The 25,688-nt window shown below is 35.7% G+C and overlaps 1 protein-coding gene across 1 annotated transcript in view; it reads left to right on the plus strand.

The window, feature by feature from the left end:
* AVEN (apoptosis and caspase activation inhibitor) overlaps nucleotides 1-25,688 on the plus strand; it is a 97,892-nt gene that overhangs the window by 20,946 nt on the left and 51,258 nt on the right. Inside the window, exon 2 of the mRNA XM_082761318.1 lies at nucleotides 710-890. Coding sequence (XP_082617444.1) covers nucleotides 710-890 — 181 coding nt within the window. The remainder of the gene's footprint in view (nucleotides 1-709; nucleotides 891-25,688) is intronic.

The following is a 25,688-nucleotide window of genomic DNA, read 5'->3' on the forward strand; positions in this document are numbered from 1 at the left end:
GTGGCAAATGCTTGCTTAGCTCCAATCTGAAGCTGACTATGCTGTGACTTCTTTTAGCCCTAGCATGTTTTGAGCGTTTGGGCTGGTAGTTTGACTGCCAACAGTCTATTTAACTTTTCCACAGGTGTTTCAGTGAAATGGCTTTCAAGAAGGAAATTAATTACTGAATTATTTCAATAATTTTCCAATTAATATTAGTTCAATAGTACTTGAGTTAAGGCCTTGCTTAAAATGGAAATTCTTACAGAGATAACCCTATCCAGGTATTCTGCAGAATTTGTTATGTTGTCTTCATCCAATTTTGCTCTACAAACATCACTTCATTCAATTATCATGTATCACTGCAATACTTGGACAGATGTTGCAGCTGAATTCTTAGTTCTGCTCCCCACACATTGCTTTCGGTGTCACAAAAGGAGCTGTTTGCCATGGGCTTCCAGAATAGGAGGGAAATCTGCGGAACTTGCATCAGTGTCACTGCTTGACCCCTGTACGAAGCTTCGCAGAGTACTTTTAATAATGGCATTGCATATAGTTCAGAAAGATGGTAGCACTAGTTCTAAAATTTTGACTGGGTGGCTACTTATCCAGGCTGATTTGTATTTCTGGGTTTGAATTCTGTGGTTGTTGTTTGTATCAGCAGCTATGTAAATACAACTCAACAGTATTTATCTCAGTAATGGCTTCACTGTCTGTTAAAATGCTACAGGTAGAAGATGATGATGATGATACTGAATCACGAGAGGAAGAAGAGAGAGAAGTGAAAAGCTACTCAAGAAGAAAAATTTTTTCAAACTGGAGCCGCTATGAGGATGCAGAAAAAGAGGGACAGAACGAATGTGGGGAATCACAGAGAGGAACAGACTTCAGTGTTTTGCTTAGCTCAGCAGGTAAGCATTTTATACTCTGTACAGAGTTTTTTAGCTTTACAACTTGAAATATTCTGGCTCTTGTTCCTTAATGATGAAACAGGGCCCTATAATACTGCTTCTGTCTGCCTAAGTCTATTTAGGAGTCTTCAAAGTCTCCATGGGAGTAGCTTTGGGAGCCCATACAGACTCCACTGAGTCATGGTAGCTGGGGAGTAAAACAGGACTGCCGCATATATAGCTTTGTCTTGAAACTATGGGTCTGAATACATGCAGCTACTTTGAGCCTCTTGCTGACGGTGAATTTCTTGCTGATCTGAGTTGTTTGGTTGTTTCCCTGAAAACAAAAAAGGTTGCTGGTATGACTAAACACAACAAAGCAGTCAAGCAGCTGCTTGCTGTTGTTTGTTTTGACAAAGATTTGTAATCAGTGCTGTACAGATGTGTGCATGAATAGCAAGTGTTACTCTCCTTGATAGTAAAGTTCAGTCATTTTCCCATTTTAAAATAAGATGAAATAGAAGAAAAGGGTGGAGGGCAGCCTGTGATGATTTTATGTATATATATGTGTGTGTGTGTGTGTATGTATAAATGAAATATATGTGTATATATAATAGCTATACATTAATAGTATGGACAGGTGCACAAAGATGCACAGTTACCTAAGATTATTTTAGAAACTCATACTGAGCCGTTATGTTAGAATACTGTTCAGCAAGAAGCTACAGACAGTATTTATTTATTTATTTGGTGCAACTTGGAAGCTCTGAAATCTCTCAGATCTGAATACTCGTATTTTTCAGCCACAGCTTACAGGTATAAGTTAGAAATTATCTGCAGTAAAGAAACATGGACCAGAGCTATCCTGTGTGCCAGAATCAATTTCAGAAGTTCTGTTTTGTGTAAGCATTGCAAAACTTGGCCTAAATTGCTGATTTTAAGCATATGATTAAACATCTAAATGTAAACATCTCTGAATGGCATGTTGAATGGTAAACAGAATTGTAGTTAAGATGTCTGGTATGGACATCAGAGTTGGATAGATAGCCTGGAGAGCAAAATAGATATCGTAACTCAAAACTTTTTAAATCTAGAGACCTAACCTGAGCTTCATAGTTGCGTGTTGCCATTTTTCTGCCTTGTTTTTTCCCCAAGTGAATTTAAATATTTTTAACTTAATATGTAGCCTTCAAAATGCCTTTAAAATGCTCTGATAAATAGTACTTTTGAACTGAAGATATAAGGAAGTACTATTTATTTCTACTAACTTGTATTTCTAGTAAGTTATAGTCCAATACATTTATTTGACTCCGTAGATTGTCTTGACATCTAATTGGAAATCTTGTTAGTAGTCTTATTAGGTGTTAATTCTACATATTCCATACAAACTGTGCTTTACCTTGCTTTAGCCAAACTTTTTTTAGGGTCTGTTGTGATAGCTCTTGACATTAAAATAAATTGATAGGAGCCAGCAAGGAAACAAAGTACTTGTTTTAAGAGAGGAGGAAATAGTACCCTCGAAACAATAATACAGATTTCGTGGATTCATGTGAAAAAGCAGTGCGTGTCAGGGGGTGAGGATCATATTTACGTCTGCTCTGCTTGTTTATACATTTTATTATTTAAAAAACAAACAAACAAACAAACAAAAACAAAAAACAGGTTTGATTAAAGAATTTTGGAAGTAACATAGGATAATGACCTAATGAGTATGATTGCTTTATTGTCACAGTGTCCTTATTATCCAATGGTATGTGTGTTGCTGAAAACTACAGTTTCAGCAAGTTTCAGTTATTTAAAAATGCTGTGTTTTACAGAACAGGAAAGATTTGTATGTAGACAATTAGACTCAGAAAAAACAAGGGCATTATGTTGCTGGTTTGTATCTGTTTAAAAGACCGAGTTGAATTTCTGAGTGCTAACCATCCCCTTAGCTGAGGTAGTGATCTTAGCATTTTGTTTTGTCTGTCTGATCTTACTTCTTGTATTTTTTTTTTTCTGATTTTTCATTATTTTGTTGCTTGTAATGCAAACTGTATATGTCAGAATTTTCACTTGATATGATAAGTTTTAAATTATACTGATTGATAAATATGTGTTTGTTGTGTTCTTTGTAAGGTTAGGTATTCACTTACTGAATTAGTGAATTAGTAAGTGTGAAGTTTTATCTCCTGAGTAAAACCAAGACTTCTTCATTCTTTGAAAGTTTCTTTTTCGTTCTTTGAAAAATGTTAGGATGGCATTAAAAGCTGTGCAACATTCAAAAATAAAATAATTTTTATGTTCTGATGTGCACAGTTTTAATTGCTGGTGTGTCTGTCTTTTGGTAAAGATTTATGTTGATATCTACACTTTGCAAAACTAATTTTTTGCTTTATTTTTTCTAGTGGTTTTGATGGTTGTATTAGTCTAGATGCATTTTAAAAATGTTTTAATCCTCATATTGCAGTGTGAAGTGAGATCTTTTCTAATGTCTGTTACCATACGTACATTTTGAAGAAAAAATGATTGTGACATAAATGTGTTAACTGGAAGAATATGAAGGCAAAGCAGCAGAAATTGTTATAGAAAACATTTGCATAAGTAGTTATGAAGAGAACAATACATTGCATGTTCTTATGTGCTTTTGAATAGGAGTGTGAGTTCAAAAAATGGTTACTGATATTTGTTTATTCCTACTGTCTGAATGAGAATGGTTTCAGTTAATCTTTCAAATGAAATGTCATGTAATTTTAGTCTGGTATGAATTGTGTGAGTCCTTAGCAGAGAAAGTCTTAGGTTTTATTTGCATTATTATACTTGTGTTCAGATAATATCTGGGAAGGGAGCAGATCATGAATGTGGAAAATTCATTTTAAAACAGTCTCCCCTTAGAATTATGAATGTAGTTTTTACTTGCTAGTTAAAATGAGCTAGTGTAGGCTATGAAGGTACGTAACATGAAGATATTGGTAGATGAAGAAGGCTAGGCTTCACTGAATCAGGAGGAGAAAGTTGTACTGTTCTAAAATGAACACTTGTGGAAAAGAACATGAACCAGCGTTTTAAGACATTTTGTGATCAACTCGGTGTCATTCACAGTATGTCTAAATTGCCAGATCTGTGTGGTGTTCTTTATAAAAATCATGTTGAATAATACATTTATTTTTTATTTTTTCATTGTAACAGAGTGAATACTGCATAGTTGTGGTCTTTTGTTTGTTTGTTTGGCTTGGTTTTAAATCATAACTGGGTGACTTGCCCAATATACCTTGTGTGTGTATGTTCAAAGATGTTAAGCTCGGAGTGCAATTCCACTCCAGTTCTTACACGTCCAATATCCTACGGATCACTTCTCATCATTTTTAGATACCAATAAAATGAGCTGATATCAGGAGGTGGGTTATTTAACCATTTTGATTTGTTTGCAGTATCTGGTGTAGCAATTCAAAGAAAATTGTGAAACAAATTAACAGATCGACTTGGTTCTTAGAATTATTCATAGTTGTTACTGACAGAAGGATAGGGCAGCATTAGAACTTCTGACTGCTTGATATTGTATTTCTTCTATAATAGTGAATGCTGGGATGTCAGTTTTTGCTTTTTTTTTTTTTTTTTTTTTTTGTTGTTGTTGTTGTTGTTTTTGTTTTTGTTTCTCCAGTCCTTTGTTAATTAAAAGGAGAGCTGACAAAAAAAATACACTGAGTTAGGAAGGTGGCATGAATTACCGTGTTACATGCTTAGATCTTTACAGTAATGCAATAAAAGGTAGATCTCTTTTCAGTTAGGAAATGAAAGATTGTCTTCCTTACTTATGGAGTTTAGTAAGATTTTCTAAATAGTACTATTTCTCTGTGGTTATCTATTTTTTAATAGACTTAAGTCTTCTATTAATTTAAATACCACACATCTTCCCCTTTGCTAATACAAAGATATTTCTATTGTATGTAACTTAAAATATGACTGCAGCTGGTTATGGCAGAGCTGTAAAATATTTAGTTTATTATTAGGAATGTCTTCAGCCTAGTGTAGACTTAACAGTTTTGCATGTTAGTTAATTCAAATGGACTGTAAAACCGCATGGTTATATAGCAGGATTTTTTCTTCTAAAAGTTATCTTGCAAGTCACATTTGTAGCCACTGGATTTATTTATCTATTTATTTTCTTGTGGAAGCCTTGTGGGCTCTTGTTCTTATGATACATGGTTTCTTTGGCTTGGAATGGAATCATGTTTACTTGTAGTGGTCTAAGAAGAAGCTTGCATCTCTGCTTTATTTGTAACTTTGACTTCTGTTAGGATATTGCTGTTTAGCATTCTGAAGTTGCACCGTGGATCCAATTCAATTGCACCAAGCAGTTAGGGGATTACTGGAGAGGGAATGGAATTAAAGTGCCATTTTTCATGAATGCAAAAGCTTAGCAGGGTCTTGCACCAGTACACAACTACATAATTACTGTAGCCGGTTAAGAATTCTTTGGCACACACACTGACTAAAAACCTGTTCTCCTACAGAACATTTAGGTTCCACAGTATTGAAAGCAGGGACTTATAGAGATTGTTGGTCTTTAATACACAACTTAGATTTATTCAGAGAAAATGTCTTGTTAATTGAACAAGATAGTTTGGATGTACACAGTGATGGTGACAGAATTAGTGCTAGTAGACAGACTTAAATGAAGGAAATCCTGATATCCAAGGAGTTAAAATTCAAAGCTTGATATTTCGTTAATAATTTTATAAGCATGCTTCTGTGTGGAATTCTCTAGTTTAAATAAAGAAAAAATGGCAGCAAAATGAGAACACAAATACTGTGTGATATGGATGTCATGTTGATAATTAGCAGGATTGGAACTTTTAAAATCTATTATGTGAACATTCCAGATGCTTGAATTAAGTAACTGTGAGCTGTAGATTGTTATACTGTATTTTTATCAGAAGTGGAGGAAGATGGGAGATTTTTTTCAGAAGGGGGATCATTCTGTGGTTGCAGATATTTGCCAAGTATGATAATCTTTGGGGGATTTTGTTTTACTTTTAAAAATAATTTTTAAACCACACACTTTTTTCCCGTTTTTGCTTATTCTTCCAGTTTGTCCCTGCCTCAGGCCAGTCCCCAGTGCAGCACTGATTCTGTTCAAGTGTTTAGGCTCAAGTAGTCCCAGACCATCTCTGTCTGCAGCTTGTGCCTGTGCCTTCAGTCTTTGCCCACCTACTAATTCTTCTCACTCTCACTTAATTCTGTTTATTTTTCTTATTGTCTTTGTTTCTGATTCCAGGTGGTGGATCTTTTCTCAGTCTTTTGTTGTGAGCCAGTTTCCTTCTACACATGTTCACTAAATTGCAGCTCTGTCAAATATACTCCACCCCTCATTCTGCCCAGTCCTAGTGATCCCCAGACCTGAGTTCTCTATGGGACTCATCATTTGCTTTCATTTTTCATCTCATCCACCACCACACCTTCATATGTTCCTCGTAGTTTCTTTCCGTGCTAATCAAATCCCAGTTTATTCTTTCCATTTCTAGTGTCTGCTTAAAGCTGTATTCTCTGCCTTCACTCCAGACATTCTGACAGAATACCCTAAATCCTATTCAGTTACCCAATAATGTGAAGTTACAGACCACTGCATTCAACTGTGATAGAGATGATGGGGTGGAAGTATGTGGGCTGACACTTCTTGTTTGGTGCTGTACCAAATGCCTGTTAAATGCAGACTTCTCTTAGTGGGAGAATTTTGCTCTTTCCCCTATAACCAGAGGTTAGAGGAAACCCAGTTCATTTGCCTTGCACACTGGGATGATGTACAGCGGGTCACTGAAGATGGACTGTTTGGCAACTAGGTGTTGAGCTCCAGCAGATTTTGCCACTTTGTATGTACAAACTGAAATCTAGAAACTTGTAGCTTGACCAGATCAGGTCTCATTTTTCACGGAACGAGCAAATTGTACATCCCTAATACAAAAAGATTGTCCAGCATAATTTCAAGGTGCTGACTCGAGCCAGAAGAACACCTACAATTTTTCAAAGGAAGACCTTACAAGGGCTTTTTTTTTTTACCCCAGTTTTTTTCATGGCAGAAAACTGTTCCAGACATTCTCTTCTTCTTCTTTTTAAGTGGTGGTGAGAAGAGAGGAAAAACTACCTGCAGCAGACCATTGGCATGGAAAATCTCATACTGAATATTAGGAAAGCAACTGAAAATGGTCTTAAGCAAGAATTAACAAAGCCAGGTGGCTTTGATAACATCTGAAGTCATTAGCCACGCAGAGCTACTCTGTTGGGGCTTACACTACTTTTATGTGGAGTAGAATGATGCTTTAGTTCATGAGTCTTTTTTAGTGTTTTCTCTCTTTCTGTATAAATTAACACTGTGTATAGCAAAGAAAACATTTCTATATTGCTTTTGATGCCTAGCTGAAGTAAACTGCAAGTCCATTGTGAAGCCTTCAGGGAATGTCTTGAATCAATTTAGGAAAAATGCTGTTGAAGCGTAAAGAACAAGAGAAGTGGAAGTGATAGGATAACCTTACTTTGCTAGAAGAATCTTGCTATGTTTGAAGAGCTGTCCTCATTTTTTAACTGATGAGGGTTAAGTGCCCCAAAATAGGTTTAAGTCATTCGTTAGTTTTTATGGTGTTTCATGGATGTGTTAGGTTTAAAAATAAGATCCTAAAATCGCATTACAGAGACTTGCTTACTTTTCTTTAAAGAATGGTAGACATTATCAGTTATTACCAAAAGCTGCCAATATGCATGCCTCAATAATAATGTGCTGAGTTGCAGAGTTGCAAGATGCAATGATTATCTAGATGAAAAAAAATAAATTTTGGACATGAATTCTACACCCCCCCCCTTTATTTTTTTTTTTGTAACTTTAAGGGTAGGAGGGCAAATGCTGTATAGTTCAGACAAAACTGGCAGAATGTTTTTGATATTGTACAAATAAATATAATTTCAGAAGGTACTTAGCACTTGAATACTGTAAGAGATGGGGAATAGAACTTAGGAGCAGTTACTGGAGCACAGTAGAAATTATAGGAAGTAAGTATAGGAATTCCAAATTTGCAGTTACTTCACATTCCCTAAAATACTGTTCTGTCTTTGTAAGCTCTTGGTTTTGGGCCTCTCTGTTTGATTTTGATAAGTCTATTGCAGTATATTCTTGCATATTTGTCATCACTGAGCTGAACAGATAAGTTCATGGAACAAAGCTTGTCTTAAAAATAGGTTTCCATGCAACTTTTCTATCCTAGATATATATGGACTAATTTGGAAAAAAGTAGTGTATAGAGTAAATTAGTTTTCTTATTTTCTGTGCTAATTCTGCTCAGACAAAAAGAATAGAAATAGCAAGGCATGGTTCTGATGCTAAAAAGGAATCCTTTCAGTTTTAAAGTTCGAGAAAATAGTTGCAAATCAGTTCTCTTTACAGAACTGCCTTACTCATTGTTGGTTTGGATTATTGTTGTATATGTCAGGGCTCCCGTTTTCTGTTGGTATTTGATTGCCAAGTTGTACTATTTTTTGTTTTGTGTTTGTGCTCTGTGAAATTATTTGTGTCCATGTATCTTCATATAGCTTTCTTTCCTGCAAGCATTCAATTTTTTTCCACTGTTTTTTACTTGAGCAGTTTTACTCGTTGATCATCAGATCTTCATCAGGAAGAATTAAATGGGAAATTTCTGATATTTTGTACAAGTGTTCTAAGTGAATAAATGTTTGTTGTTTTTTGTAGGACTTTGGCAGAACAAGAATTACAACTTGCTCTAACTTTCTTTTAGAAATATATTTGCTATTGATGTAATGCTTGGAGATTAAAAGAGAATAGACTTCCCTTGCCCCCAGTTCTTCTGCCAATGAAGCAGACAGAGATAGGCAATAGATGCATCAGTGTACAGAGATTTAGACATTTCCTAATAATGAAGAAGAGATTTTTAGAAAAGGTACAAACATCCTTGTTCTGTATGTCGCTATGCTCATAGCCCTCCTATGGGATATAACACAACAAATGCACAAAATCCTGCAACTGCTGCATAGGCCTGTTATCAGATTGCATCTCTATTTCTTATGCAACTGAGATATGCAACTGATATAGGGAACAATTGTTGTTAATCAGCTCTGAGAACATTGTCTCTGTGCTAAAAATAATGAAAAGTTATTTAAAATTACTTTTTGTATGTCTTTATGACCACATGTGGAACAGTTGTATTTAGCTAGTGTATCATATTTGATCTAAAATGTAATAGATCCAAACTTCAGGTCCTTGTTATTCACCAGGTGGCATGAACTCTGTGTAGAGCACAAAGGTATTGTTCAATTATTATTTATCAACATTTTTAAGGTAGTACCAGGTGACTGATCTTGACAGAAAGCTTCACTGATGCAGTTAAGGACTGGTAGTAGGACACTTGACACTAGTGTATGTACTCCTGACATAAACGGTTATAGGCACGTGCATCCTCCTCATGTTGTTTTCTTTTGCTCCCTTACTCCATAAACATTTCCAGAACTTCCCTGATGTGCTTTCTTCTCCTGTTTGGTGTCCCATTCCAGCACGTCAGAACTTTCCTTTCCTTTTTGGTGTTCATGTCATAGATACAGATTCACATCTTTGGACACTCTTTATGCAGTGATCTTCTACCTGCAAAGCTTTTAGTTGTGACAGCTGTGCCCTGAGCAGCCTACAGCTTTGGCCTTGTTGTTAAGCCTGAGAGGTACTGCTATTTTATGTACCTGTAAAGAGGCAGGAATATGAAATTGAGAAAAACGCAACCCCCACCTCTCTGCCCTTGCCAAAATAGCTTTCCCAACCAGAAGAAAAGCCCTCCGTGATAAAGATTTCCAGTAAAATCATAGGACTTGGCATCAGTGAAAGCTGGTTATCCATCTGCTCAGCGCTTCTTCTCGAACTGTTCCTAACATTACAGAAATTCATTTTTTGTTCTAATCAGACAAGCTGTCCCTTTTTTTTTTTTGTCTGAACTAAAAATAGGAAGTGCCAGATTTTAAGTATTAATTACATTTTCCCGATAAAAGTATTCTCTTGTAATGGATAATCTGTCCTTACGCATATATGTTTTCATATCTGCACTCCCCCACCCAGCTGTGTGTGTATATATATATATATGTATATATGTAAAACCAGAGCTATATAATTGACATATAATTCTATGTCTTGAGTACATGGAAATGTAGAATAACTGTTTTTGTTTCAATATTCTGATATCTCAGAACTATTTGGGTGTACATTATTTTCTGTGATAGTACTGCAAAACTAATAGTAAGCGATAGAAGAAAAACTGAAAAGTATCAATGTTTTGGAGATTTTCTTGGTATGCTTTATGATTTAGAATTGAATTAGAGTAATATTGACAGATTAAAGGGGGTAAATTTTGTTCCCATTAAAATCAACATAGCAAGCTTTTTCTCATTCTTCTAATTTTTCATGCTTTGATTGCACTCACTTATTTCTTCAGATCCATATTTCTGGATTTTAAAAATTTTCTAATCAACATCCTTCTTAAATATTTTGCCTTAATCTTTTGCTGCTACTATATATTGACAATATTTGCAATTAATTGAATTTATATATGTTTTGCTTATGAAATCACAAATCAGTATGTTTAAATGTGTGACAGTGTATCTCTATTTCTGTCTTGCTGTTTTCGTGTCCACTACTTGAAACTGGAGGCTTTACAGTGTGATCAAAACGTCTATGCAGACAATTCACTGTGTCTCTTGTTTAATCTTGTCTTTTCTTTTTGTGATACCCCTAAAACCCAGTCTGTCCTGACTAGGGGCTTCATGTTGCTTGTTATGGTTTCTGTAGCATGATCATCTCCGACTTTTCTTGCCAGTGAAATTTGCTAACAAAAAACCTCATTACTCCGACTCTCAGAGAGTATGTTTAGTATTCCTGTCTTAATTTTTCAAAATTCAGTAAATTATTGCCACTACATTCCAGTTCTCCTTCTCTTACTTTTACTTATATTTACTTTCTGCCTTCCCTCCTTCCTTTGAAATTTCCTTTTACTCCATCAACTTTGTGATTTTCTGTGTTGCCATGTAGTACTTTCAATTTTTTTCATCTCTTCCATGTTCCTATTTACATTTCTGATTCTGAATTAGACTGTAAATTTTTTAAAGCAGGGACTTCCTTTTGCTTGCCTGTAAAGTATTGGTTCTTTTCCAATAATGGCATTAGTAGATAGTAGATACGCTATCTGATATGGTAGTGATAGTAGTAGGTAGTCATGGTAATATTAAAAGATGTTGATTGACTTGGAGAAGCTGTGTTTGTTTTAATTTTAATACTTGATCCACTTTTGTTTAATCTCTGTGCAAGCTACATTAGGGAAACGACATTCTATTTTTATGGTAAAGAGTATCAGGCGGATACTTAATTGCAGGAGCCAGACTTCATTTACTGTTCTGTTTCTCATACGGATAATTTTTTCCTAATATCAATTTCTGAAGAAACAAACTGGGATAGGAGTGTTTCCTTGTTCGTTGATGAATGCTCAGAAGCAGTGCTGTGTGATCCAACTGTGCATGAACCAGCATCAGAGGAGACTGGCAGACCTGTTGTGCCAGCAGGGTGCTCAGGAATGTGTTTTTACGGGGAGCAGTGCTGTTTGTAAGCACTGGCTTTGGAATGGAAGGCAGGCTGGGAACTGCGCAGTACTCTAAGGGGCACTGACTGCCTATTCCTTTCTCTGTCCCAGCTCTTCCTGTACTTCTTATCCTGTTTGTGGTCCCGATATTCCTCACATTTGCTGCCAATGTCTTGGCCTCTCCTGGCCCGTTTCATCTGCTTTTGAGTCTTCCTCAATCAGACCTATTCATTTAGCTCTGGTTCTTTCCAGTTTTCTCATCCTGTTGCTCAAGAGCTCATAGTTCCTACATCCAACTTCATACATGCTTTTTCTTGATTTCCTACCTCCCTCACCCACCACATATTTTTATACTTGTCCAAATCACATTTTGTGTTCTCTTGTCTATTGTTCACTCTCAGTATTCATGAGAGTGATGTCTCTGGCTGTTGTATTGGAAGGTAGGTAGCTCCACAGAGCACATAAAAGATCTGTTTTTTTGTGTGTGTGTTAGTTTCTTTTTATCTTTGCCTTAAAAGGATTACTTTTTGTCCAGGTTTAGGTAAATTTCTTAAAAGAATGCTAAAGGCATATTGAGCCTTGAGCCTTTGTTTCAAAATGAGAGTTATATTAACTGCATGCTGTTACCCTCAAGGGAACTCTTTTGTCCTGTTATTCTTCCTTGCGTGTTGTTCTCTCTGCATGTGTAAAATTGTGAACTAGAATCTCATTTAATAAATAGCATATCTGAGGGACAGAATAAGGTGTAGGGAGGAACTATGTTTTCTTTAGTTCTGACTCATTTTCAACCTTTACTGGATTGTGAATCAGATGACCTTCCTTTGACAGTACACACTCATCATCCCATTTTATAAAGCGTGGTATTTCTGAATCTGCTACAGATAATTTGGATTGTGATACTGATCATACCTTCTCTCTTTCTTTTTAAGATCTTGATTGAAAACAGGCTGTGATAATGTGGTATTTTCTCCTTGAGTATGTGCATGTGTTTCGATGTGCAGAAAATATGTAACTGAAAATCTAGCTACAAAACATAACTGGCCAAAGTGGAAAAACTAATTCAAGATGGGGTGCTTTAGTAGGCTGATACCATTGTAATGATTTTTGTGTCATAAAAATTTTGTGTCATAAGAGCTAGAGGCCATAATTACAGATATTTATAGCACAGAAATTTTCTGCAAGGGAAATGCTGGCAGAGTGGAGATACCAGAAGGCTAAGTGTTATAAATTGACAGGTAATAGGAGGTAAATTAGGTTAGATGTTTCTGAGTAAATGAAGTGCTAGGGGGTGCAAGAGTAATAGTCTTGGAGAGAAAGTCTCTCTACTCTTTATAATCTTTCTGGAAAAGACGCTCAGTTGGCAATGTTCATTGACATCTTTCTGATGTCTGAGGGAGTGTACCAAAGTATTTATGATAGAGAACAGCGCTTCCACCCTGACTCCTTTACCAGTGGAGTCTTCTTAGAGCCATTGTTACTATTTTTTTCTCTGGGTGTACCTTATCTTAATGAAATTGTTAGAAGATAGAGTTCAACAAGAGAAACTACAAATGTTGATTGGTTTTTATACCATGGAATTTGCTTTAGGCTAACCCATTTCTTGACTGAAATCCTCTGACACAAAAAAAGCGTGGCTCTATCAAAGGCAGAAATTATGCGTTACTGAAGAAGCAAAAAGCCTTCAGAGCCTAAAGATGTCATTTTGTCCTTTATTCATTACACAGGTTTCCCACATAATACTATCGTTTAGTTTGGGCAATAAGTCATCTACCAACCTAAAAAAAATAAATCTAAAATGCAGATAGGATTTGAGAAAAACATTAAAGTCTGGGACCTTTAGCATTATCTATTGTCACAGGTGTCTGCATGTTACATCAGGGATTCTTAACTGGGTCTGTCTTCAGGAAAACTAACAAGCCCAGCTCCTAGTTGTACACAAGGAGCAATTGTAGGTGCTCATTAATTGTTCCAGAAGTGTCTCAAGCCTGGAACAATCATTCTCTCTCTTCTGGCTTGGATGTGGTTACTTTTTGTAGACTTTCCTTTTACCTTCTCATATCGAAAAGCATGCTTTTCCTTTCAGGAAAAACAAGAACAATAAATTGCTGCACCTTTCAGGTACCCTTTTTAGGATTACATTACCCTTTAAGACAAAATTTGAAAAAGGAATTGTATACAGGCAGTACTAGTGGGTTTGTTGATCAGTGTTCAAAAGGGGTAAGGTATCATGGGCACAGCAGTGAGAGTGCAAGGTGCTTGTGTGTTCCCTTTCCTGTCACTTCAGATGGGAGTAGGTGGAATAAAATAACTTTTGTGAGGGTGAAGAAACTGTTTTACCCCGAGTAACAAAATAATTCTTGCTTACCCCAGAATGATCTGGCTAATGCTGCATCCATCCCTGCTTTAAAAAAAAATGAACTTATATTGGCTTCCCCTGCTCCCATGCATTAAATACTGGAGGAAAAATATTTGTATCTGTAAAATGATGGTTTTCATCTCTAAGTAATTGTATGTGTGATTATTAATTGCTTTAGTTGTCATGTCAGTCACTACTAAAAGATTAATTCTGATGAAGGTTGCTATAGTGTATTTTGGATTTTTTCATCCTTCTGTGCTTTTTTTTGAAGGAGCCTAATAGACCTCTGCTTTGTCTGTTGCATGTCTCAGCTCCTCTCTTGCTTTTATTGAGTATTTATTTTTCTTCTCTTTGTTATGCAGCTGTGGAGTTCTTATCAATAAGAACGTAATGAATTTGAAATTGTGTTGTATTACATTGCTTCTGACCTCAATAATAAATTATGATCACCTCTTCTCTTTTGAACAAATCAGTTTGAAACACACTTCAGTGATATTATGGATTTGGCCCATCACCAGATATGGATTTAGTTGCCTGAATTGACTGCATGAATGGTGCAAAAGAGTTGGCAAGAACATAAAATTGAACAGCTGCTGAGAAGGGAAAGATCTTGAGGAATCAGGGAAATAATAGGATTGGTAGTACTAAGGGAAGGAGCAAGCACTCTTTTGGTGGTAGCGTGCATGTGTATTAGATTAAATTAGATTGGACTGTGGAACCTCAATATTAGTATTAAATATGTAGAGGAACAGAAATCCAGACACCTTCTGATTTATCTTAATAGAAATTTACAGTTAGAATATTGACAGCAAGTACATTTTAATGTAAATAAAAGACTACCGTACCCTGCTTTGAAATTTCTGTTGCTACTCCACATGCTTGTCTGCCCCTTCTTTTACCCTTTTTTCTGTTGCTCATTCCATAATACGTGTTCACTTACTCTTGATTTTATGTATTTTCTTTCTATCCCACAAACAACTTTATTTCTGAGTTGTATTTGAATATGAAAAAAGAGGGGGAGGGAGAGGAAGAAAAGGAGGAGTAGAAATCTCCGAGAACACTCTAGTCACTTAGAGGAAAATTGCCTACGAGTATGAGATGACTAAATTAACTTGTAGAAATGTAATCTGAAAGCATCAGATCTCGTACCTGTAACTTACAAGCACACTTTAGCTTGTCAAAGAAAATTGATCTTCATAAATATCTCTGTGTAAAGTAACGTTTAACTAGAGACAAAGCATTTTAAAGTTTTCGAAGTGTTTGATTTGGTCATGTTATCTTTTTTATTAAAAAAAGAAATGTGAGTATTTGTGTTTAGCGCTGCACTTCAAAATAGTTCATTTGAACTTTAACGCTTTTCTTGTGACTGTTCATTTACTGGTAGTGGAGTCCTATAATAATTATTTTTTCAAACCTTTATTGCCTTTTTTGAAAAGACTGTTCCACTTTAAATAATTTTAATATAGTACCGTTTTCTCCCGCTACAGTGATTATAAGAAACTGCGATAGTGAACAGAGGAACTCCTTTGGGAAGTAAAATTGGAGTATGAATTAAAGACCTGTGTTTACAGACTTGGTTGGTAGAGGGAAAGAGTATTTATAGTCTAAATCTTACCATGAGCAAAAGACAGTGGAGGACATTTATTGATTTTAAGAAAGCTGCAGAGAGATGTAAAAATGTTTACCTCACAGTTGCAAATGTTTTAGGTGGGTGACAGATGCTGTAGATGATATTTTTTCAAAGTATCTAGCATAAAATAATCTAAGCTATATTCCTGAAGTCTGTCAATCTCCCAGACTGGTTGTAAATTGTAAATACCTCATTCAAAAAAAGCCTAGTGAAATAAGTTTGTTCTGTTACAAAAATAACCCACTGAACAAGCGATACTATATGATTAAACAGCTGCTGTAATGCCTTTTTAAAAACTGCTACTAAGGCATTGAACAACTACTGCTGAAAATGTAATTTTGTGTGAATAGAATTCATTTAATCATGAAAGGGAAAGCACAGGAGATTAATCCAGGGTGAATAGGACATGGACAAGATATATTTTGGTGACAGTGATAGTGTACACCTACGATATCAGTCAGGAAGAGATGACGTCCACATAATGTATTAGGGATGATTTATATAATTTACATTACAATAGGCGGATGAATTCTTGAACAGCCTATTAAGGAGAGTATGTATAGGTGTTTAAGAAAGTGGCTTTTTCTAGAGTCTGTTTTTCACTATCTGAGTTCTGACAGCCTGGCACTGATAAACTTAGAAACAGTTCCATTTCTTCCTGTTCTCTCCTTGCAGCACATTTTAAAACATGTATACTTTTAATTGTTTGGTTACAATATTTGTCATTATTTGCTTTTAGGCATGAGACAAAAATACTACCGACAAATACCTTTCAATTATATTTGCTTCGTTACTAACTTGCAAAATGTGAGAAATAGCAAACATTATTAAAAAAAATTAAGTAGTGTTTGGGATAAATCTGAAAAAAAAAAAAAAAAAAAAGTGAAATTTCACTAAAAGTGAAATGTCCTGCTGTTTCTTTCCCTAGCTCAAATCTCTCATTGTTTTTGGTATTACCTGAAGAACAATGGATCAGGTTCTCTCTAGTCAGGCTAACTAACCCCAACATATCCAATAAAATTCATAGGTTACAAAGCCAAGGGAACCATTTTTGACCAGGTGAACTTTTCTGGATTACGTGAGCAATCATAAACAAAGTTATAAACAAACTTAGTTGGATTAGGGCACGTCTCTTAGTACAGCTACTGTCAATAACAACTGTCAGTCTTAATTTAAGCAATTTCAGTGATGGAGGATCCCCAGAACTCCTGGAAGGTTGTCTCGTTGGGCTCTCGGACTGATCCGAGGTGCACTGCTACCCTCACTGTTAGAAGGCGGTTCCACTCTAAGTCTCTACACCCTGAGGACTGCGGAGAGTTGCAGAACAAACACACACAAATGATGGATGAAATTCATTGCAGATGAAGATTAAGTGATGCACATGGTGTGGGTGGGGGATAGTCCCCTATCACATGCAAAGACTTCTGACATGCAAAGACTTCTGAAGTGGTTGTTACTACTCAACAGTTGAAAGGAAATCAGAAAACACATGATGACAGTATGTAAATCAGTGATGCAGCTGTATCACATATTCCTTTTTCAGTTTGGATCCCAGATGCTCCCTAAGGAGAAATGCAAAACACAGAGAAGGGTGGTAGGGTGTCTAGCAGCATGGAAGGGCTTTCATACAAAGCATGACTGAGGATGTTATGATTAGAATAGAGGTCTTCAGTCTTGAAAACAGATGACTGAGAATGGTTTGGAGTAGCTGTATAGGAGGGAGTATTGAATGAACCTGACTGTCAGCAAATTCAAAACAGAGAAAGAAGGAATTTTTTGTTGTAACTTGTACTTAAGCTATGGAAGTTTGTCACAGGATCTTCTGGAAGCTTACATTTTGTGCAAGTTCAAAAACCAACTGGAAAAAATCCTTTGAAGGCTATCTTATTTATAAGATATCATCTCTGGCTCAAGAAATCCCTGAACCACAAATAGAGGCTGGTGGAATATTTCTGAGGAAGTGTCACTGTCTGTGTGCCCTGTTTTTAGTCTTTGCTAGACTTGCACTGTTTGGCAATATTTTAGGCTATATAGAATGTCTGATTTCATCTGGTATGACCTTTGTCATGAGATTTGTTTCTTTATTCCCTGTTTGTAATCTGATGAATCAATAATATATATATAGTTTGAGATGCTGTTGGCCCAGAAAATGTTGGAAGGTGTTGCAGTCATGTAATGGATTCACTTTTCTGTATTTTTTTTCTATTTTCAATTGTATTTTGCAAGCTTGCTGGCTTTACCATTATTTAATATGTAAGTATGTAGTAGGGGGGAAGCAAGTTGTAAAGCTTATTGCATCAACGCTGCTATATATATAAATCTGTATTTGTAATGTCTCATAACTGCAGGAATTTGAGGAAGGTCAAACAATATCTTTCTTGAATACTGAAAAAATGCTATCAGATGGAATGAGTTAGGTCAATATAGGCCCATGTGTTTGACGTCAATTCTGGGCAAAAAAAAAGAATGGAAAACTGATACTGCATTTGATTACTTAAAATTTATAGTGTAGAAGCCTTGCTAGTTGGTCAAGGACCCAACATCATCACAAGAGGGAAGTGGAGACTGCCGGGTTGCAGGTCCTGAGTTACCAGGAGCACACAGTCGCATCTGCTGTAACAAAGGTTCCTTCCGCACAGGTACTGCTGTGCCCTATCAGGTCCCTGCACAAAGCACTTTGCATCTGCAGCAAAGGTATGTAAACCCTCGTACTTATGTCAGAGTTCGTATCAATGGAGGACTGAACTCTTGTTGCATTCTCTCTTGTGACTATAAACTGTTTTTGCCTGACCTGTCTCAGCAAAACAGACCACAAAAAGGTAGGAATGTAACTCATACTGGTCAGTTTGTGGAAGATGTCTCTTTACATTTGGTCAAATTCTTTCAGCTAGTTACAGGTTTGATTGACAAAGGTACTGCATAATTATGGTAGGCATATGGCTCTCTATCTCAGGGCAAGCTGAGTATTATGTAAAAATTGGTAAGACAGGGTCGAGAATATGATAGTTCACAGATCTTGAAAAGTAATCACAAGTGGGGAATGATGAATGGCAGTGTTTCTACTGAAGACCTGAAGTATTTAGTAAGAGTCTTACTATACTTCTGAATTTCCATTCACTTTCAAAACATTATTGAAAAAATCACTGATGAGCATATCAGTAACCGATAAATAACAGGAAAAGCACATTCAGACCCCACAGCCAAGGTTCTCAGTATACTGTGCCCATTCAAGCATGGGGGCTCAGCCAGTGGTTTGTATGTAGGCAGAAGAAATGCAAACTAAAACTGCTGAATGAGATTCACTAAAGGAGTGAGTTTAGAAAAGGTCTGTGCATTCTTAACAACTCAGTATGAATTTCTAGTAAGATGCTGTGATTAAAAGTGTAACGCAGTTCTTGTACGTATGTATATGAGTAAGTAATTGTTAGGAGTCAGGATTTTTTTTTTTCATGTGTATGGTATTAGTAAGGTTGCATCTAATGTACATTTTAAATTGTTTAAAATACTGGCAATGCAAAAATGTTCACTTAATGCAGTTTTACGAGTTGTTTTTTTTTTTTTTAAGATTGACAAAATCTTGCATTATTAGACTTACAAAAGGATATTTAATGTATCAAAATAAAAAAGACTGAAAAGTGACATTTACTAAATTCAGGTAAAGGGATCAATCCAGGTATTGAAAGAGCTCTGATTTAAAAGAAACAAATAGAAGATGAAGTGATGAAAATTCAAATTGAATTACAGGAAGGTAATTCAGCAGTCTGCTGAAATAAGTTAAAATAACCTTCGCATGTATTTTCTTCTCATATATTAAAATTAAGACAGGTTTCCTGAAAGATAGGAATTGATCAGCCAGTAAAAACAGTTGCTTAATGTAATGGTATATAGGTTTATAGGTTTTGATCTACGTGTGAATAGGTCTGAGGAAATGATGAAATGGGTGATTGTAACATTAACTGTCGTGGGGCGTGCACTGGTCCTATGAAGAGTTTCTTACTTTGATTCTGCCATTAGGCTGTTGATTTATCTTTTCTGATGCTCAGTTTCCCAATGAGAAAGAAGAGAAAAATGTCTTTTTTTTTTCCCCACACCTTAAGAACACTTTTTTCCCAAACCTAAATTAACTTGCGATTTTTATTGTTTAGGATGTTCATGCAAACGCTTGTTAATGTAGCTTCATTTGGTAAAACTGGTTGCATACATACAAATAGAATTCAGAAATTTTAGGCTTCTAAGCTATTACTGGATGCCACATGGTCTGAGTGGAAGTCACCTGTGTACATCCTCTTGCTTCCTTTTATTTCCCCAAGCAACGCAAGTACTTTACAGCTCCATGCAATATATTTCTCAGGCATCTGCATGGTTCTCTTAAACATTCTCTGGAAAATGTCATCTTGAACAATCTAGGGTGAAGGTTAAAATGATGTATAGATATTTTTGAGGAATAAACCTATTTTTTGGAAGTACTGGCTCATATTATCTGCATGTCCTGAAGTGTTTCAGTGCCCTTTGCCTCATTACAGTAACACTATGGGGAAAGGGTGCTGGGATGGAAGTAACCAAGAGCCTTGATGGCGATGCAAGTCCCTGAGTCTGTGCAGCTACTTGTTGATTTCTTTTAGCTGATAACTAATAACTATTAAGAGGGGACAGTTTGGACTTCTGGTCTGTGCATCATTCTCATTACTTCTAAAAGGCTCATTAAACCGTGCCATGTCTCTTCAGTGTTCGTTTCCTATTAAATTAGTTGGGAAAAGGGTCCTATACCACATGTGCCATTTTGCTGAGTAGGAGTCCTCTCTTTAGACAGTTGATTGTAATTACTTTGTGACGTAGTTTACCCATTGCACATAGGTGAGTAACTTAATACACAGAGGAAATGAAAAGACTTCCTTGCTGAATGCTTAGTGATCCTTGAATAAGTGATTGTGATAAAAGTGGAAAATAAGTATCAAATCAGTGCTCTTAGATGAGGTACTCTTACATATTTACGCATTTTATAAAAAATCTATGATGTATTAATTTATGGGTGCGTGGAGATTTGGATTTTGGAACTTGATAACAAACTGTTCATTTGTGCTCAGTACATCAAAATTCTGTCCTTCTTGAAGATGTGTGAGAGGAATAATGTACTCATAAGGAAAATGACATTTGTCTTAAATTAAAGATTACTGATAAATGCATTGAAAAGAATTGAGAAGATCTTTAAAACCTTGTTTTTTAAGAAGTATTAGTTATATCTAGTCTTCTAAAAATACAAGTTGTATCCAATCCTCCTTCCTAAAAATAAGCTTTCCACTTGTTCTTTGCCCTCACCTATTCTCAAATCAGAGAGCTTAAGAAGCCTTAGCTGCAACTCTCTTTAAAAGTTTCTGAAGCACTAGGTTTCGAATATGCTTTTTGAGAGCTTCATTGAACAATTACCTGATTTTTTTCTTAAATTGGCATGTTAGCTGTTGGTAAACATGAAAAACAATACCTTTTATAAAAAGAGGAGACTTAAGAAACAGATGCAATGTCCAACTTTTCCATTGTGAAAACAGTAACTGGAGAATCAAAACTTGAATTATAAATGATTGTTCTCTCTCATTTACTACCAACCCTGAGCCAGGTTCAACAGACAGGTATTTTTTTTTAAGTCAAGTGACAAAAGCTGTACCTGCCGCTTGTTATAAGCATTACCTTGTTGTACTAGGTTTGTCAGTTCAAGTCATGGAAATCCTGACTTGTTGTTGAAACTCAGATCCAGTATTACTTTATGTATTATAAAGAACCTAGTACTTAGGTGATGCTTTTTTTTCCATTGTATGTTAGGCAAGAGACAAAATACCAGTGCATGTTGTATAGGAGCAGTGAGAAGGCAGGAAGAATTCTTACTGGATTGATGTAATACGTGAAGTGAGGCATAGCAAAAATAGATGAAGAGATGTTAGAGGTTTATTAGGCTGTTGTGAAAGGAGCAGTTGGAGGTACTTACAACAGAAAAGGACAGAAACTGGGGACACACAGAGTGCTGGAACCTGTCAGCAACAAAACGGCTGAGTGAAGGATAGGTGCACTAGCAAACATGCCCATCAAGTTCTTGTCAATTTACACCAAAGGGGAACATGGAAAAGGGGTTCGAATAATGGAAACTTCTTTGCCTGTGTTAAGCAGAAGACTTGAGTTTGAATGTTCAGAGGGTATGAAACTTTATTTTTTTTTCTCTTCCCTATCATGGCAGTGAAGAGTGGGATCTTGTAGGAGGAATTTGAGATACAAGTATTCTGTAGTAATATGCATGAGATGTCCCCTCTTTTGCAAAGGTTTCTTGCATATCTTTCCTGGTAGAAATATTAGGATTTTGGGAGTATGCTGTTGACTATTATATTGAGAAAAGGTTCTGCCAGAGTATCAACTCCTGGATTTCAGTCTCAAGGTACTCTATCAGTCTTGACAAGAATTCATAAACTCTCTGATGTGAAGGGTTCAAAAAAGGCGCCTGTGAATGTTGAGTTATTCTGTCTTCTAGCAAGCAACAGGCAAGATAGAGACTATTTTAATAAGCAAGAAAAACAGCAACAGGAAAAAAGAAAAAACAAAGATTGATGGATACATCAAATAAAATGTGCTAAATAGAAAATAGGAAGCTGATACAGAGAAAAGAAGAGGAAAGATATTTAAAACAACACTGGAAATAGAAACGTCACATCTTAGTAAATAGAAAAAATGGCACAAAACCAGTAAAAGACAGTATGAGCGAAGATGTATGTTTTCAAAGCTAATACATACAAAATTGACTAATGATAAAAAAAAAAAAGTGGTGAATTAAATGGTACAAAGCTATTTATGCTTTTTCAGTTTCAGTGGCTGTTTTTTGAGCGTGTGAGCACAGATATCTTTCTCCATGACTAATAAGTGTAGTCTTTTGATTAAGAGATGCTGTGTTTTTTTTTTTTTTTTTTTTTTTTGAATCCTGTTATATGTCAGAATCTCATTCTGAACTGTTTTGCAAGTTATTTCCATGTCAAATTAATGTCTCTGTGGATTACCTAGTGGATGCTCCAAATGAGTAAAATAACTGAGGTGATCTGAATCTCTCTTTTTATAGTTTTATTATGGCACTGATGTCCAATCTTCCCACTGAAACTATGTACACAGTACCTTGGAGTGATTAACGTGGTGCTGTTCCCTTATTGTGCTGTTGTTTGCCTTTCATAAGTAACTAATCAACACTTTTAGCTTTATTTAATAAAGCCAAGGATTTATTATCCTATAATAAATTATATCCTTTTACATATTACTGCCATGGTGCAAAATGTTGTTTGCTTTGCCAAATTAAATAGATAATGAAGTACAGTTAATGCTTTTTGCTAATATTAGCAGAAGCATTGCTTTTTATTATTTTTTTCTTAAACAGCCATATGTATTAAAATATTTTGAAGGATTTAAATCTTATGAAATATTTCATTCTAGTATGTCAGAAACAACCATAATAGCAAAAGAGAGCAGTTATTTGAGCAGTATAGAAAATCTAAGAGCATCAAATATTTGGCAAGAAACGATTTAAACTTCAGTATCAGTAGAAAGAAAATTAAATTAATTGACTTATTATCCATACATTAAAGTACATACTCGTGTAATCAACAATTAAAACAGCATGTGAAATAAAAAACTTACCTAGGAGATAGTTGACTGAAGCTTTATCTGTGCTCTGTCAGAATATACTGAGACTCATTCAGCAGATAGGAGGCTTTTTTCAATTTGAAATGCATTGTGCACTCTCGTCTTGTGATTTCTTTTTTCACAGCATCTTGTTCACTGCTGCTTCGTCTTGTGGTATTGGTTGTTTCCAGTTTATTTCCAGGTATCTCCAATATCTGATATCTTTCATATTCAGCATTTTTGTTTATTCTGCCTTAATCAGGTAACAGAAAAGAACCTGTGAACTTTGCATCTTCCCACCCCCTTTCACTCCCCCCTCTTCTCCCCCCCCCCCCCAAAAAAAAAAAAAAAGGAAAAGCAAAAAAAGAGGCAAAATGCACTGACTCCAGTTAACTCAAGTATTCAGCATCCATTAAAAATTCATTTAAAGATTTAGCATCAAGTAAATTCCATCTGTTTTCTGTAGGTGATTCCAATACTGGAAAGTTATTTCTCTATGTGTTTCGGTAGCCTCCACTTTTTATATTTTTGTAGGCAAAGCGCAGGATCAGTAGACTTTAGGTCTTAACTTTTAACCCCTGCAACATTATTCTGTGAAGGATGATGAAGGTCTGCCTCTCTCAGCTCCTTATGCTTCTGTCAGACACAGATGTGAAATGCCGCTTTAGAACAGAGGGAAAAAATCCCAAAGGGTGTAGTGTTTTGTCATCTCTCAGGACAGTGAGCACGCATGGCATCAATGAGTAGCAGATATGAGCTATTCAAACCAGTCGCAGAACTGACAGGATGACGCTTTCATACATAATAGACCCATTAATTATTTCTTCTGATGGACAGCAGTGTCTACAAGAAGAAAAAAGCTGCAGATGATAATACTAGGTTTGATAGGTGCTCTATGTTTGAACAGCCTGTCATCAAAAATGAATCCAGGAAAAAAAAAAAAGCTTTTTTGGGGTATGATTAGGTGAAACGGACCACAGTTGTTTTGATATAGTAGATGTTGTGTATGGGGTTAAAAACTGCATTCAGGTTAAGGTCAATTTATTGCTAGGTTTTATCAATAAGGTGTTTCAAAAAGATTTGTTTAAAAAAAAAAAAAAGATAAAAGAAAAAAGTGCTTTGCTTCATGTAGCTAGGGAACCTGGTTATAGTCTTGTGATTTTTTTTCATTTATAATTTAGTGTATGGATTAAGTCTCCACATTCATGGGAGTTTTGTTTTCCCTCTTACCCGCCCTCCCACCCCCCCCCCCTTCCCAAACCTTACTGTTTTAAAAGATGTTTTTCAAAGGGCTGTGTTTATATAAAAAAAAAAAAAAAAAAAAAAAAAAAGATGCTCAAACTCATTACACATTTTGTATCAAACAAAGGCTTTCTGACTTTGAAAACACTTCCAATTTAGAAATGTAAATTGTCTGATTTAATGTTAATTAACCACTTTCTTGATGCTAATATGTAGGAAATATGTATAATAAAAAACTCACTTTATTGTAACATAAGCTCTTTGCAAATCTCCTAAAAGAATACAGGTAAAACCTTTTATTCACCGTACTGATGTTGTTAGGGGCAACATATGCAGAGTGTGGGAGAATGGTGCAACATTTGGAACTTCTCCTTAGAGTACAGTTTTATTTTCTCCCCTTGCAACTTTATTTAGTTTATTTAGTTTATTTAATAAACTTTATTTAGTTTAACTTTTCTTTTAAATTTCTTGGTAAAAATGTGTTTAAAATTTTCATTTGTTTCCTCCCTCCCCCCCAGTTTTATAAAGAAATTATGAATTTCTTTCATAATTTGACCTACTCTTGTTTCATTGTAACAGCAAAGTTATTTTCATCTTTCTTGTTGTGAAGCAATGGAAATTAGTAGAACTGTGCCCTAATATTACAACAAATGACTCTTGAAATGCCTTTATCCTCTAGCTTGCACCCTCTCTAGCTCCTGACCAAGTCCAAGCCTACTAGCACATGGTGACTGTAACTTTAAATCTAAGTTGTCAATCTTGTCCTTTTAGATAAGGAGATGAGTTGCCAAGGATACAATGGGTACATGATGTAAAGTCCATGCTGAAAGTGCTGGAATGAGGCATACTTTCTGAAATAATATTAACACTTTCTGTCTCATGAGTAAGAAGAATACAATGTATGTCTGGAGTCCATAGCATAACCTGATCTGAATGTGTCCTTAATTTATTAGGATATTTAGTGAAGGTACTGATTGTTACAAAATCCTTCCAAATACTTGGAATCTGACAAGGCTCAATCTGTGCATGTGTAGCGATAAATAACTTCATACAGTTTGAATTCTCAGTCTTTCAGGAGACCAAGGGCAATCATTACCCCTTGTAGTACACGGCACTCGGGTATCTACTCTGTAGTTATCCCTTAAAGAACTCCTGAAGTGCAAAATAATTGAGCTTTTTTAAACACGTGTGCATACATATATATGTATAGCATCCACATTTTCCCCCTCCCCCTTAAGAACAAGATCAGCATATATAAGCATATTTGTATGTTATCATCAAAAGAGTTCTGCTATGTCAAACTTGGAGATGAGGGTAAACTTGGATGAAGCAGCATGTTCAGGGGATGGCAGTGG

This window comes from Aythya marila (genome assembly GCF_965140915.1).
Source record: "Aythya marila genome assembly, chromosome: 5".
NCBI lineage: Eukaryota > Metazoa > Chordata > Aves > Anseriformes > Anatidae > Aythya > Aythya marila.